Here is an 18,153-nt window from a genome sequence, read left to right as displayed (position 1 = left end):
TACCCTGTACCACAGTGTGGTGAAGGGTATAAAAAAGGGGTTATATGAGGACTACCCCAAAATGGGGGCGAATATTAATAATTTTTGGTAGGGAGATTTAGTACCATATACGACTACAAAATACCAATTTGCAGCAAAGTCGGTTGAAAAACGCGCTCAAGAACCCCAAAATACCGGAAATTGGGGGTACCCTTATATGGGGGCTATCCGAAAAAATGGACCTATATTTATAATTTTTAGTGGGGAGATTTGCTACCCAATAAGAACTCAAAGTACCAAATTTCAGCGAATTCGGTTGAAAAACACGCTCAAGAACCCCAAAATACCGAAATTTTGGGGGTACCCTTATATGGGAGCTATGCCTAAACGTGGACCGATATAGCCCATCTTCGAACTTGACCTGCCTGCAGACAAAAGACGACTCTATGCTAAATTTTGAGGCTATATCTCAATTCGTTTAGACGCTAGAGTGATTACAACAGACAGACGGACAGACGGGCATGGCTAAATCGTCATAGAATTTTACGCTGATCAAGAATATATATACTTTATAGGTTCGGAAATGGATATTTCGATGCGTTACAAAAAAACAAAACTCCATACTATGGTGGAGGGTATAAAAAGTTATTCGCTTTTACTTCTACATCTTTCTCTCTCTCTTTTGGTTTTAAGTCGCTCAGTATTATAAACTTTTACTTTAATACGACATGCATACGTTCGAGTGAATAGAGTGGAAAAACCGACATGTTTCTTTTGAAAACGGAATTTAAGGGGTCATTTTAACATTGATATGTGAAGTCATTAAAATATTACGCATGGTGGTATTTGTTTTACAGGGAAAAACAATTATATGATTTTAAACCTGAAGGAAGAAGGAGAGATATTAAGAAAAAAAGACAATTTAAATATATCAGTTACCTTTAGTTACACTATACAATCCGTGTATTATTTCTTTACAGTTTTATTGAATAGCCATTCCTCGTATAATAACTTGGAAGCTGCTTTCATTCGCTTTTTCTGAATTCGAAAGTAGTTGTGTGCAACCACAAGTTAATTAATTAAATGTCTACCCACAGACACATTTCAAGCATGTGAAGCTGATATCCAAAGCTTCACACGCTTGGTCCTCGTTAAGGGAATACAATCAAGCAAATAACTTTGTACAAACTGCTACATATGTATTTAAACCCTGTGACCATACTGGTTTATCCTGAATTTTTGAAATGGGTTACTAAAACACCTATCACTAACATTTGCATTCGTTTTGCTGGACAGTTAAATATTATATATATTTTATTTTTTTGTTTTCTGTTTAGAGAATTTGTTTTTGTATTTCAATATTAGCAAAAAAAAAAAATCAATTTAATTTGACATTAAAATATATTTGTGACATTTCGCCTACCTGCCAATCAATTATCGTCACATCTGTTGTACACATTTCGTTGGTATTCATAATATTATGAATAATAATATATTTTGTATATTTCTGTCAAAAATTGACATTTTAATTAATATTTTTACGAAAATGTGTTCGTGGATGCTCCGCTATCTATGTAAAGTTTAGTTTTATATTAAGCCAAATATACACATACACAAATAAATAATATTTTTGACACATGTGTATTATTCAATGGTAATTGGGATCGGGAGTTATAGTTGGATAAATTATTTAAATTTAAAATGCTTAAATTATGTTTGAAAGAAAGCAATAATATCGACATTTCTGATGTAACAAATAATGGGGGGATATATGGAAGATACCAAAAATGGGCATATACTGACAATTGTACCAAACGTTAGTTGTAAGGCATAATGCACATGAAATACGATTTTTAGCAATTTTTAATGGGGTTTTTGCCTTAAATCTCAAAACCCCAAACACATGTGTATAAAATCCTTCAATTACAGGAATTTAGAGGGCAAAGTTATATGTGGGGATATACCTAAAGGGCGACACGACATTACATCGTGTAGGAATTGCCGAATATTTGACTTTATCGTTATATGAGTTGCTATTCGCAATTGAGGACCGATATTGCTCCATTTTGAACCTAACATTTTTGCATTACAATACCTTCGTTCACGCTAAATATTATGGGGCTAGGCCTAAATGCGGAAATTCATTCAGGAAACTGACGTTTTAGTTTTTATCTCGATACACTGCGAAGGAAAATGATTACAACATATAGTGGAGAAAGTTGGTACCCAATAAGAACCCAATGTACCAATTTTCAGTTATGCCTAAACGTGGACCGATATAGCTGATCTTCGTACTCGAACTTGACAATTAGCTCAGAGCCTAGAGTAATTACAACAGTCAGACGGACATGCTTATATCGCCAGAGAATTTTACATATTTTCTTTATATGGTCGGAAATGATTATTTCGATTAGTTACAAAAGAAAACACAAACTTAATATACCCTCCATACTATGGTGTAGGGTATAAAAATCGGTTCATATTTTAATATATCTATATATCTGGGAGCTATAATTTTTTCCTATTATATGTAAATGGTGCACCCAACCCTCAATATATGTTTGATTGAGACCACATTTTACATAGCGTACTGAATTACTACTACTAAATTAAGTCTAGAATGACAAGTGTTAAGTTTCGTTGAAGTCAGTGCATATGTTCGTCCGATTTCTTATATATGGTGCTCTAAACTCACATAGTTTGTCCGTTTGGGACAAAATTTGGTATACCGTACTATAATAAGTCTAAAGTGGCGTAGGTTAAGTTTCCTGTAAATCGGATCAGATTTAGATATAGCTTCCATATATTTTTTCGTCAGATTTTATGTATAGGTTGCATATCGTATCAAAATGAGTCTAGAATGATGTGTGCGAAGTTTCGGAAATCGGTTCAGATTTAGATATAGTTCCCATATTTATTACAATCAGATTTTACGTAAATGTTGCAAAAAACTCCATTTTTATACCCTTCACCACACTGTTGTACAGTATATTATGTCTTTGTGCATATGTTTGTAACAGGCAAAAATAATCGAGATAGACCCATGGTTCCTTTTGAGAATATGCATAGAATCACTTTCTAAGTCGATTTATGCATGTCCGTTTGTCCGTCTGTCCATGTTAAATTGTAAACAAAGTACAGGTCGCATTTATGATCCGAATTGGATGCAATTTGGCACAGCTTAATTGTTTGGCCCAAGGACGAACCCTATTGAAATTGGGAAAAATCGGTTCAGATTTAGATATAGCTCCCATATATAGTTTCGCACGATTTTAGGTAACTGAGGTACCAAAGTCCCTTAATATCTTCCGATTTGCACGAAATTTGGTACAGCCTACTCAATAAGGTCTAGAATGATGTGTGCCAAGTTTCGTGAAAATCGGCTCAGAGTTAGATATAGCTCCCATATATATTTTCGTCCGATTTTATGTAAATTGTGTGACAAAGTCCCTATATACCTTTCGATTTGCACGAAATTTGGTATAGCCTACTCAATAAGGTCTAGAATGATGTGTGCTAAATTTCGTGAAAATCGGTTCAGATTTAGATATAGCTCTCATATATGTATTCTCGTCCGAGTTTAGGTAAATGGTGCACAAAATCCCTATATATCCTTCGATTTGCACGAAATTTGGCACAGCGTACCGAACTAGGTCTAGAAAGAGGTGTGTTAATTTTTTATTTATTTATTTTTTATATCGGTTCAGATTTGGATATAGCTGCCATATATATATTTTCGTCCGATTTTATGTAAATTGTCCACCAAAGTCCCTATATATCCTTCGATTTGTACGAAATTTGGCATAGCGTACTAAATTAAGTCTAGAAAGATGTGTGTTAAATTTCGTTAAAATTGGTTCAGATTTAGATATAGCTCCCAGATATATTTTCGAAGCTCCCAGATATAAATGAAGTCTAGAAAGATATGTGTTAAATTTCGTGAAAATTGGTTCAGATTTAGATATAGCTCCCAGATATATTTTCGACCGATTTTATGTAAAAGGTGCACCAAAGTCCCTGTATATCCTCCGATTTGCACGAAATTCGGCACAGCGTACTGAATTGAGTCTAGAGTGATGTGTGTTAAATTTCGTAAAAAACGGTTCAGATTTAGATATAGTTCCAATATATATTTTTGTCCAATTTTATGTAAATTGTGTATCAAAGTCTCTATATATCCTTCGATTTGCACGAAGTTTGGATTTATAAGTAAATGAAGAACTCAAAATAGTGCCGAGTGCTCAGAACATACTGATATAAGTGTAACCTAACATGTGACAAGTTTCTATGAAATCGGTTTAGATTTCGATATTTTGCTTTAAAATTATTTATATAATTTTGTCCCATTTTAAGAAGCAACTCTATATCTGACCAAAATTTAGTATAGGTTGCAGAATGACATGTTTAGTTTCATGTTAATGGTCCTTCAAAAATTCGATGTCTGTTAGGATTCCATCTGTTGAATATACCCAAAGTGGTGAAGGGTATAATATAGTCGGCCCCGTCCGACTTTACTACTTTCCTTACTGGTTTTGTCCCATTTTGTACAGTGTACTGATTTATATTTAGAATGGCAAGTGTTCCGTTTCGTTGAAATCGGTTCAGATTTGGATATACCTCCTATATATAACATATTTTCTTTCGATTTACACGAAATCGAGCATAGCGTATCAAAATGAGTCTAGAATGATGTCTGCTGTGTTTCGGTGCAATCGGTTCAGATTTAGATATAGGTCTCGTATATATGTTCATCCGAATTCTATGACTACGAGGATTTTCCCAAACCTCCCTAGATACCAATATTTTATCATAAAAAATTTTGCAATGCAAGTCCGGACCGCTTAGTGCCAAGTCCGGACCGTATGGCGGATGCATTAAAACTTCCCAACCAAACTCCCAAAGTACATGGCGAGTCACTGTAGATGTGTGTGGCCTAGCGTTGTCCTGATGGAACACGACACCTCTCCCGTTGGCCAATTCTGGCCGTTTCTAGTCAATTGTAAATTTTTTAAAACAGTTTATGGTAAATTTTTGGCTCCTGGGCGATGTTACGACTGCTAACATGCCGGTCAACTTCGATCATTTCTCCGACTTTATCGACCGGCCTATCTGTGCGAGGTGCATCTTTAACATCAAAAATTCCTGAACGGAATCTACGAAACCAAAATTGCACATAATTGGCTGTTACAGTATCGGAACCATAAACACCATTCCCAATTTTAGCTTGCATATTCGTCTTTATCAAAGAAAACCTGTAAAATGTACCAAATTTTCTCTTTGTTCACTTCAATATGTAACATCCTGTAACTCATAACTGAATGCACAGCAAACTAATTTTAATTACTGGGCTCTAGGGACAGCTTCCCGCCGAATTCACTTTTCCCAGAATATTTTCAATTTAAGTATATGCTTCTACATAGCTTCGTTACAAATATCATGCAGTTATTTCGGTATATTTAAGGTCCAAGGTAAATTTTCCAACCTGAGGGTTTGTAGCTTGGACTTAATTGTCTCCTGGCAGCAATTTACTATGGGATTTAAATTGAATATTATGAATGTGCCTTCCAGTGAAGGGTGTGAAGACTTTTTTTGAAGAAAACAGTGTTTATGATTGCCATATGATATCTACTATACAATTTTTGGGATTCTATTTTTATTTATTTCATTTCATGGGAAAATGACTTTTATTTAGTTCTTTGTGTTCTCAATTTCTTAAGTGATTCTACGAATTTGCATTTATTGTTGCTAGTAATTTGTTAAGACCACTTTTCGAACCTACATGCCAAAACCACGCTATTGAATTGGGAGCTACCAAAAATATTCATCCGAAAAATTGCTTACAAAATTTGCAATGGTCATTGAATTAGCATATTAATGTTTCTTAGTTACAATATAGACCAATTACCACCTGCTACTGTTACACCATCCTATGTTACATAAACAAACTCATATAAAAATATGTTAAAATAAATTTAAGCAATTCATACCTCAGGCTGTGTTTCTCCATGCACAATACACACAAGCATTGCCTCATGACCTTCCCCAGAGAAGACCACTGGACGTTCCACATTGATTTCTGGAGGATCTATACGAATAAAATTGTAGTGCAAAAAATGGTACAGAAAATAAAAATTAATTTTCAATAACCCACATGTCTGATAACGATTACAATAATAAACAAACAAGAACAAATAAAAAAGGAAAATCGAAAATTATTAAAATAGAATACAATAAAAATATATTCTAATGGTTTCCTTGCCAGGGGATACGGCCAGAGGTTATTGTAATGACCACCAACCATATCGCCCCTACGCAACCATGAATTTCATTCGTTTGGCTGTTCGTTTCATTAGCATACTTACATAAAACATGTAAAATCACTTGACTGGAGGCCGGTTGACCCACACCATTATTAGCTGTACAAATGTAAACTCCACCCTTGTGGCGATCCACATTTTCAATTGACAATATATGCGAATGGAGTTTTTCCTCGCCTGTGGTGCCGCATAGTTTTCACAATGGCACAAAAAAAGTTCCACCAAAGTTTGGGCAGGCATCAGGGGAGTCAGAAAGACATACAGAGAAAGGGAAAGAAAGAAAAATACCAACAATAAAGAAAATCATGAATAGCTAAAAATTACCATAAAGGAAATATTTACTTTTCAAATAAAAATGACCCTTAAGATTTCACAATTTTTTTTTACACAATGTTCTAATATTTTATTTAGGTTTTGTTTTTCTTGGAATTTTGTCTATGTTCTTGGCTCATTAACATATTCACAGTTAAGGAGAAAAGATGTGAAAAATGAAGAAACAACAACAGCAACAAAAATCTTACCATTGGGCAAAATATTATTTTTACGGCTCCATGTAACGTTTGGTGTAGGATTACCAGAGGCTGAACATTCTATGCGAACCGAAGAACCTTTTTTAACTTGCAAATGACCGCTGCTGCTCATATGATGAATCCTTGGTGGTACTACAAATTTAATGGGTAATAAAAATAAGAAGAAGAAGAAAAGAGAAAATAAAGGAAACTTTATAATGATCATACTGGACATAGTTGTTGTTGTTTAATATGCAAAATAGTTGTGTAGTAATAGATATTTAGGTCGAAAATATTCTTAAGTGTAATTTAAACAAACTAAACTTTCATTGATAGTAAAAAAACTAGACGGGGTATATTTTCATAGCTTGGACAATATTTAGAAAGTACTAGAATTGTGTCGTTCCGGAACGAAATATTCCGAACTAGGAACGATCGGAACTAAGCCCGTTCACCTAGTCCATTATGCGCTAGTCGTTCCTTCTTGCTCTCGTTCATCTAGTTCTTTTTACTCCGTCGTTCTTTTTTGCTCTTATTCTCCCAGTTATTTTCGCCCCCGTTGTGTATTTCTAACATTAGTTGTCTCTTTCTTCTATTTATGAATAAAATATTCCGTGTAATAAACGTTGTACATCATTCAAGCACAAAAGAAGAAGCATGAACGACTGTATTGACCGAACGAACTGTCGTGTACCAGTGAACGAGTGAACTAAGAGGAAATATGAACTAAAGGAACGACCTAGTTCCTTTTGCGGTGCGAACCGTAAAAGATCGAACCGCTCAAGGAACTAGATTGCCCAACCCTAGAAAGAAAATAATTTATAAAATATTCAGAAAAAAAACAACGTATCGACAATACATATTTGTACCCTCAACACTATTATATATCGAAAATTAATGTTCATCAACATTTTGTTAATTTTATGTTGGAGAAAGCGACCGATATTTCCCATTTTCGAACTTCATGACAGTTTGACAGAAATATTTGCAATGTGCAAAGTTTGAACGAAATCTATCACTCCCTTCAAGTGTTATCAACTGCAACGTGTCCGAAACGGATTTCGTCCAATGAAAGTTTAGGTCTGAGCCCAATATTTGTATTGTATTTGTAATTCTAATTAACAATAATAATTCTGAAGTTATTAAGTTCAATAATTCACTTAACGATAGCTTTTTTCCGCATATTTGACTATGTAGCTCTAAGTGAATATAGGCCCACTTTGAATTTTTTTTACTCCTCTAAGAAGATAATTGATATACTGATTCCGCCCTATGTGACAGGGGTGACATCTATCGCTGCATAAAAGCATAGCCTATTTAGTTTTGTAAATTTCGTCTGGGTGGTGCTATCTCTTGCCATACGCCTGTATAATTCAAACTCTAGATTATCAGATTCAATAATAAAAATAAAAAAATTGCGCATATTTCCGCCATTACAAAAAGGAGGAGAGTTTGTTATTGAGATAGAGAAAAAGCCAATTTTTTCAAGAGAGTCCTGGGAAAATAGACTTGATGGGCAAGAGAGGGAAAAATATTACTAAAGACAGATTTGAAGAACTGCAACAACTTGCATCCAGGATTACGGATAAACAAATCAATTTCGAACTGAAGGCAGAAATAAAAAGAAACCCTGTAGTTTAGGGAGGCAGGATCTATGTGCCAGTTGAAGAAAAGGGAAGATGACGGAAGGGATCTTAGAAAACAGGAACAAGAAGTCGATCGAAAAAAGTAGAAATTCTAATGTTTAGGTCGAAGAAGAGATTTTTGATGGGGTAATGTGAGGTTAGGTTAGGGATGTACGGTTGCTAATTAGTAACCGTTCAATCAGAGACATTTGTCCATTATGTGATCATCCTTGGTACCCGAAAAGAAAAAATAAAATAAAAAGATAGTCGGAGTTGAAGAGCTTAGAAAACTTGTTATTTTTGCCATGTCAAATTCATGACAAAGCCTAGGATCTGTTTGGGGTATATTTTGGAGAAGAAAGCTATGTTATCAATCTCATACCTTCTAAACTGTCTGTGTTTTCTGCCACTCAGCGATGGACACCTACAGAGGATATTTTCAATTTTTTTCTAGCACCTCTTCGTTCTCACATAGACGACAGTATTCCTCTCCTTTGGTGTCCCATTTTGAAGAGAGAGATTTGATCCTGCAGTGGCCTGTTATGACCCTCACAATGTACCCCGTCACAACGCAAGACGATAAACCAACCTCCTATTGAGAGTATTGTATTGTTTTCTGAAAGTTGTCTAATTTTAGAAAGCCTTAGGTGGTAACAAATTGAAGGGGCCAAATGCCTAGATTAACGGCGTATCATGGAAATGAGAAGTAAAGTCTGATACAGATTGACCTCAAGAGGAGACAGCTGTAAGTGTGAACACAGCTTATTTTAAAGAAATAAAAGGAAATGCTGTAGTGAGTATTCCTTCTGTCAATGTCCGAGCAAATAAACATCTTAATCGTTAGAAAAGTAAACCTCCGACGCTGTTGACTGGGTAATGAAAGTCGTAGATGAAGGTGGAGGAACTTCTGTTGGAGGCTCTATAGACAATTGGCTGCGACGAATCATGGGTGCGTCATAAATTTATCCTTCATTAATTATAGTTTACGGTTTAACACTAGAAAGACTGGAATTCTGTATATACCTATATTGCTTAAAATCGGTCAAAATGACCTCATTCTGAAAGAATTTTTATTGTGTAAAGAAATTTTTTAAACTTATTTTTTAATATTTTTATTACAGTATTTACAATCATACAAAACGTTGTTATAATTTGTTTTTGGGGGGGGGGGGGGGGGGGGGGGGGGGGGGTTTCGAAAAATAAGAGTCCGGACAAAATGTTCGAAAGAGAGTGAAATCGTCTGGAAATATAAAATTTATTTTTTCCGATTTGTGGGTTCGTTTGTGTTTCTAGAGTAGCAAACGTTTTTCGATGTCGTTGTATTGATCTGGTCATAAAAGAAAGTTAATTTATACAATAATAAAAGTAATGTGATTATTTAATATTTCACAAGAGGTCAAAATGACCGATTTTAGCATATATAGGTATAGCACATGTGAATGCGGGGAATGAAAGAGGGGGTAAGCAGCTACTATGATTAATAAACGTAGTTCTATGTGGTACAAAAAGTCACCACATTTTGAGAAGCTGTGCCAAAATATACACAATTGTTTTTGTACTTGAAATTGAAAACCGGTCAAAATGACCGCCTTCGGCAATCTAGTGTTAAAATTTATGTTAGTATAATTTTACCCAAAAATATATTTAAATTTTTATGAGAATATATGAATAGACTTAAATACCACCACAAAAGATTAATCTTTTTTGACACGCCTTTCAACCGAATTGGCAAATTCTTGTTCTTTTTAGTCATGCTTGGTTCGAATAAGTACAGATAAAGTTATATTCATTCGCCTATACCAGTTCATATTGGATAAGATTTGAATATAATTTCCATACATGTCTTCCATTCGAGAAGAAATTCCTTTAAAATTCTCTTGAAATCATATTTAGATGTATCTACTGCATGTCTATTTAATTTTTTTTATAAAATATAATATACATTCCAAAAATTAATTGAATGTGGAATGTGCGTTTGCCCAAACAAGCTACTTTTTATTTATCTTATTTTATAAATGGAAACCCACAATTGCACATATATTAACACAAATTCACGCATTCAAACAATTGTTACTCTATATCGCAAATTGCTGCTATCTATCATATCTATGTTCATGTTTTTATCGAAATTTATTTTTAAAAACCACAATAACATTTTTAATTCACACTTATATCCAGCTTATATACACACAATATTTATTTATAGATAGAATACTCATACACATATATATCTATTTGTTTTTTAAAAAATTTCCAACATTTATGATGAACTGTCGGTTAAGCGATGATATTTGTGTTGAAAATATATTTTCACTCACTCATTTATTTCAATAAAACCACTAAATACATTAACAACTATAACCAATTTCATTTAATGAACGAATGTATTGAACAAAAGCAGCAACAACAACAAAAAAGTCGTTAACCACAAATTCGCCATACGGTTGCCAGACTTGATGTGTTGCGGTTGATATTGCAGGTTGAGCTACGATGATAGATGGCAGGCAATGTTATGACAATACGGCAAAACCATAATAATGTTGGCATAATATTCTGGTTAAAAACTATTGAAAGGTGCATGTGAAAAAAAACCACACAACAACAAAATAACGGAAATTATACAAATTGTAATTATAGAAAAAATGTGTTAATAAAACAAAAGAAATTTGTGTGGTGACGGTCATTACACTGCTACATAAAAATATTGACGGAATACAGAGTAAAACCAGTAAGGAAAGTAGTAAAGTCGGACGGGGCCGACTATATGATACCCTTCATAAATCAATCGATCTATGCAATATTAGAACTTTGGTACATTATTTACATTAAATCTGACGGAAATATATATATCTTAATCTGAACCGATTTTCACGAAACTCAGCACACATCATTCCAGGCTCAATCCTGTATGCTATACCAAATTTCGTCCAAATCGAAAGATTTATAGGAACTTTGGTGAATCTTTAACATAAAATCGGACGAAACTCAATTCAGTATGTTATGCCAAATTTCGTGCAATCGAAATATATATAGGGACTTTGGTGCACCATTTACATAATATCGGACGAAACTATATATGGGACCTATATCTAAATCTGAACAGTTTTTCACGAAACTTTGCAGACATCACTCTAAGCTCAATTCAGTACGTCATGCCAAATTTCGTGCAAATCGATAGATATATAGGGGCTTTGGTACCCCATTTACCTTAAATCGGACAAAAATATATATGTGGGAGCTATGTCTAAATCTTGACCGATTTTCACGAAACTTGGCAGACATCACTCTAGGCTCAATTCAATACGTTATGCCAAGTTTCGTGCAAATCGAAAGATATATAGGGACTTTGGTGCACCATTTACATAAAATCGGACGAAACTATATATGGGAGCTATATCTAAATCTGAACCGATTTTCACGAAACTTGGCAGACATCACTCTAGGCTCAATTCAATACGTTATGTCAAATTTCGTGCAAATCGAAAGATATATAGGGACTTTGGTGCACCATTTACCTTAAATCGGACGAAAATATATATGGGAGCTATATCTAAATCTGAACCGATTTTTCCCAATTTCAATAGGGTTCGTCCTTGGGCCCAATAAGTGAACTGTGCCAAATTTCATCCAAATCGGATCATAAATGCGACCTGTACTTTGTTCACAAAAATACATGGACGGACGGACGGACAGACGGACATGCGTAAATCGACTCAGAAAGTGATTCTATGCATATTCTCAAAAGGAACTATGGGTCTATCTCGATTCCTTTTACCTGTTACAAACATATGCACAAAGACATAATACCCTGTACCACAGTGTGGTGAAGGGTATAAAAAACAGAGGAAGACATTTTAGGAATGTCGATAAGGTTTTTTGTAGTTAAGTAAAAAATTCCTGTCTTTGGAATAAAATGTCGGTTTTATATTTGTGATATTTAAAGTCTATGTCAAACATTAAATGAATTGATAAAAATTGAGTTCATAAATTGTTTGAAATTCAAACGAATACGTTTGATTCATATTCTGTTGAGACCAAGTGTAAAAATCACTATTGAAATTTCCCCTTACAAAATATTCCAAAAAAATAATTTCTATTATTTTATTTCAATTCCTAAAATGTTGAAAAATTATAATCTTTTGTTACCAACAATTGTATTATTTAAGCCTACATTTTGTCTAAATTTTAATCTATGTTTTGATATTGTTTATTGTTCTGTACATTATTAGGTCCGATTTTTTTATATAATAGACCAACTAAAATAACAAATTGTGTTATATGCGAATGTGGTTGTCTGTATGTGTGTTTTTCTGATCACATTGTGGAAAACCACATTTGGTTATATTGACTGGTTTTTTGTTTTGGTTTGTGGATTTGTAAATTAAAATGAAAAGTCAATTTTAAATTTTTGCAACAAAATAGTTACTTTTTTCAATTTATATAATCAATTTACAGGAATTTGTTGTATAAACATATATATATATATATATATATATTAATATATATATATATATATATATACATTTTAATATCTATGTTGCTATATGTGTTCATTTCAAAACTATAAGTAAATGAAATGAAAACATGACTGCATTACAAAAGGAAATCTATTACATAAATTAATTACCTTTGTCATACAGGTAAGCCTGGGAAAACAAATTGACCCTTTACAATTTCAAAGGGTAATCTGACATCTCTCGTCAGATTTTTGTACATTGGGTACTTATTGGGCACCAAATCTCTACACTACAAATAATATATACAGGTCCATTTTTTCGGGTGGACCCTTTATAACGCTACGCTAAATTTTCGGTATTTTTTTACCCGTCACCACACTGTGGAACAGGGTATTACAATATTTTTCGGCTAATTGACCCTACGGTTAATTGGTTTCCCCGCTTAATTGAACCACATGATGGGTCAACAAAATATTGCATACGAAAACACATGTAAATTTCCGCGGATAATTAATTCCTGTTAATACATTTTCCCGCTTAATTGGTTCAAAATTCATGTCATCAAAAATAAATTTCCTCTTATTTTTCACCGGTTAATTGCATTATTATTGAAAAATAATCTGACATTTTTATGGTTCCTTTTGAGAATATGCATATAATCACTTTCTGAGTCGATTTATGCATGTCCAAACGGACAGACGTCTGTTGATGTTAAATTGTAAACATGTCGCATTTATAATCCGGCCCAAGGACGAACCATATTGAAATTCAGAAAAATCGGTTCAAATTACATATAGCTCCCATATATATTTTCGTCCGATTTTATGTAAATGATGCACCAAATGTAAATGATGCGCCAAATTTCGTAGATATATATAATGATTTATGACTAGGATAGTGAGTGCTCAATTTTGTGATATGCGTGATTTCAGTAATTGAACAAACAGTTCAATTAAGCGGGTATCGGATAATTTTCCTTTTGAGGAACGGTTCCGTCCGTCTGTTCATGTTCATTGGATGAAATTTGGCCCAGCTCATTTATTTGGCCTAAGGACAAACCCAATCGAAAATGGAAAAATCGGTTCAGATTTAGATATAGCTCTCATATATTTTCGTCCGATTTTAGATAAATGGCGCAGAAATGTGCCTATATATACTTTGGATTGCATGAAATTTGGCATAACGTACTGAATTAAGTCTTGAACGACGTGTGAAAATCGGTTTAGATTTTAGGAAAATAGAGCTCCAAAGTCCCTATATATCCTTCAATTTGCACGAAATTTGGCATAGCGTACTGAAATAAGTCTAGAATGATGTGTTCTAAGATTCGTGAAAATCGGTTCAGATTTAGAGATAGCTCCCATATATATTTTCTTCCGAATTTATATAAATTGTGGACCTTCGTCCCCATATATTTTTCGATTTGCACGAAATTTGGCATAGCGTAAGACTACTTTTATATTACAACATCACCTAAATCCAAATTTGTTACCATTTAGTACACATTAGTAGAAATTTTCAAAACTTTCTACATATCTCAATCCAACAGTAACCCTAACTCCAAATTTCAGGATACCCAAAATATAATTTCTACAAACTTTAGTACGAATTTCCAAAACTTTTACAAGGCCCAATGTCATAAACCCCAACAGTGATCCTAACGTAAAATTTCAAGATTCCAACTCAATCTGATCACCCAAATCCACATTTGATACCATTTAGTAAAAATTGTCGGTTCACTCAAATTTATATTGTATTAAATTTAGTTAATATTTATAGGAATTTCAGACAACTTCCTAAATACCCTTCAACAGTGATCCTAACTCCAAATGTCAAGTTTCCATCTCTAGTACACATTAGTACGGATTTCCAAAATTCCCTACATTCCCCATCCTACACCCCAACAATGGTGGTTCAACCAAATCCAATTTGGACAACATTGTACTTTTTGTACACGTAATTAAAATTTTCTAAATCTACTTAAATATTCCAATCCAGCTTTTTTGGTATCCTCAATTAAAAATTTACCAAATTTAGTACATTTCGTATAGATGACTACACACTATATCTATCCATAAACATGCTACAAAACTGTACCAAATTTAGTACTTTTCGGATACTTATAGTTCGATTGTCCTGTGCTACATCTACACTCCTTCAATGACCCTCAATCCAAATTTCAGAGTTCTAGCTGCACCGGTTCGCCAAATACAAATGGTACCACATTTAGTACTTTTCGTGCCGTTCTAGTACGAGTTACCCTCACCCCAAATTTCGGCTAGGAGCCCCCATTAAATTTCCAAAATATGAATGTCATCCCCATAGTAGAGGTTCGAGGGCCGAGAAGAATTTAACCTCCTTTTTTCTTTTTTCCATTTTCCCTTACCTTTTCACACAGTGAACAATAGTCCCTGATTTTGAATCCACTATGATAAGGGTATAAATACTATAATGTTTAAGCATAAGGCATAAGCAGTATATTTTCGATATTCTATATGACTTCCATATATTGTGGTTCCAAGGGTATTCCTATAATGCCCCTGTATTATCTGCACTACTATATCACAAAATAATTCCTAAAATTTTTAAACGAATGAAATCCTTCCAGCCATACACTCCATAGCGGATTTACAATAATCTACTTGTTTTACTTCATAACTAGCCACTGTACATTATTTATTCTAATATACATATGTGTGTAAATAAATAAATATATACGGGTATTTATTGCCGTATGTACGTGTGTAATTTTAACATTATTTATATGGTATAAAATCATGTTTACACATACCAACAGATGTAGTTATCGGTTTGGCATATTCACATTCTGATTATGTTGTAATTTGAACAAATATTAATTTTAATTAGTGGTTTTTATATAATTGCATGTACTCGTATGTATAGTATAGTAAATACATACGTTTGCATGTAAGTATGTATACTTGTTGCCATAACGAACACAATCTCCCCTTGGGGAGGCTAAGAACAAATAATGTCGTTGTAATTTGGCTATTTTACCACAGAGGACAATAGAATTTTGAAAGTCATATTTGGTCATAATTTACAAAATCATCTATGGTTGAGTGGGTGTTTATAGAAAAAAACGGTATGTATGTTCGCATGTGTGTGTGGTTGTAGATTCATTAACATATGTCGTCATTTTTATTATGAATTATGAACATTCATTGTACCACTTAGTTGGAGACCATAAAACGACATTAATTGGTAGACAAATAAATCATGGCAGCTTATGTAGACTAAACTGCTAAAAATTGCCAATCATTATTATGTTTCGTTATCTAAAATTGCATCATAATGATGTTCAAAATAACCATAACCCATCTCTATCATTTATGTATACACATATGAATATATAATAATAAAATGTAAAATTATATTACCACCAAAAATGATTATTATTTCAGCTTTAATAAATTAAATTTTTGTTTATGTATTGACAGCTATTATATTAATATAAAATAATAATAATGCTCAACATTATAATGTATTATGACAACAATATTTCAATTATTTACAATAATTTAAAATTTAAATGTGTAATGTGAACCCTCTAAAAATTAGTGGTAATTTTTGGGTAAAAAATAACAATAATAATAAATATTTATTACATTCGTATGTGTGTGTGTGAAAGCATTATAATATTATTGTGACACATCGTTAAGTTGACCTCTGATGTGTATATTTGCTACATATAATATATTTTATGTAATTTTGGTGTGCCACACTGATATTGGAACAAGGATCATATAACCTAATGCTAAATTTCATTTCATTTGGGCAAGTTTAGAGTCGTTTGGCCACCCAGGGGCAAAATTTTGTTAAAAGATTTAAATCAAAAATGACACACGCGTCGGTATGCTGCACAGTTTAAAATTTAATCTCAATCATACACCTATTGATTATTTGGTGTACAATAGACATAAATAAGTCGAAATTATATATGGAAGCTACGATATATTTATATCTGAACCTATTTGAAGCAAACCTTGCCCAGATTAATTTATATTAATTTATATTAATTTCACTACGTTGTGTCAATCGGCCTAGCTGTGGACCTTTAGTGCACAATTTACTTAAAATCGGACGAAAATATATATAGAAGGTGTACACATAATTCTAGACCTAATTCAATGCGCTATGCCAAATCAGTGCAAATCGAATGATTTTCAGAGACTTCGGTGCACCATTTACCCAAAATCGGACGAAACTTTGTATGGAAACTATGTCCAAATCTGAACCGATTTCACGAAACTTAGCACACATCATTCTAGACTTAATTTAGTACGCTATACCAAAATTCATGCCAATAAAAAGATTAGCAGGTACTTTGGTGCACAATTTACCTAAAATCGGGCGAAACTATATATGGAAGCTATATCCAAATCTGAACCGATTTTCACGAAACTTAACACGCATCATTCTAGACCTAATTCAATAGGCTATACCAAATTTCGTGTAAATCGAAAGAATATAGGGACTATGGTAGACCCTTTACTTCAAATGGGGCGAAACTATATATGGAAGCTCTATCTAAATCTGAACCGATTTTCACGAAACTCGGCACACGTCATTCTAGACTTAATTCAGTACACTATGCCAAAATTCGTGCAAATCAAAAGATATTCAGAGACTTTGGTGCATCATTTACCTAAAATCGGGCGAAACTATATATGGGAGCTATATCTAAATCTGAACCGATTTTCACGAAACTTAGCACACGTCATTCTTGACTTAATTCCGTACGCTATGCCAAAATTCGTGCAAATTGAAAGATTTTCTGGGACTTTGGTGCACCATTTACCAAAAATCGGGCGATACTATATATGGGAGCTATATCTAAATCTGAACCGATTTTCACAAAACTTTGCACACCTCTTTCTAGATTTAATTCAGCACGCTATGCCAAAATTCGTGCAAATCGAAAGATTTTCAGGGACTAAAGTCCGTAAATCGGACAAAAATATATATGGGAGCTATATCTAAATCTGAACCTATTTTTCCCAATTTCAATAGGGTTCGTCCTTGGGCCAAACAGACGGACGGACGGACATGCGTAAATCGACTCAGAAAGTGATTCTATGCATATTCTCAAAATGCCACCATGGGTAATCTGTTTTTTGCCTGTTACACATATGCACAAAGACATAATACCCTGTGACAGTGTGGTGAAGGGTATAAAAAAAGGGGGTTATATGGGGACTACCCCAAAAAAGGGGCGAATATTAATAATTGTTGGTAGGGAGAT

General features: G+C 33.6%; 1 protein-coding gene across 1 annotated transcript in view; it reads right to left on the bottom strand.

Annotated features, from left to right (window-relative positions):
- The window catches only part of LOC133321785 (lachesin), a 132,086-nt gene that overhangs the window by 70,035 nt on the left and 43,898 nt on the right, over positions 1 to 18,153 (bottom strand). The window contains exons 3-5 of the mRNA XM_061530858.1: positions 6,818 to 6,958; positions 6,342 to 6,473; positions 5,967 to 6,064 (exon numbers count right to left, since the gene is read on the bottom strand). Of these exons, the coding sequence (XP_061386842.1) occupies positions 5,967 to 6,064; positions 6,342 to 6,473; positions 6,818 to 6,958 (371 nt within the window). The remainder of the gene's footprint in view (positions 1 to 5,966; positions 6,065 to 6,341; positions 6,474 to 6,817; positions 6,959 to 18,153) is intronic.

This window comes from Musca vetustissima, unplaced genomic scaffold, assembly GCF_032173495.1.
Source record: "Musca vetustissima isolate MV318-11 ecotype Yass unplaced genomic scaffold, APGP_CSIRO_Mvet_v1 utg11745, whole genome shotgun sequence".
Lineage (NCBI taxonomy): Eukaryota > Metazoa > Arthropoda > Insecta > Diptera > Muscidae > Musca > Musca vetustissima.
Note: the sequence above shows the minus strand (reverse complement) of the source record. Positions and strands in the feature narration are given on the sequence as shown.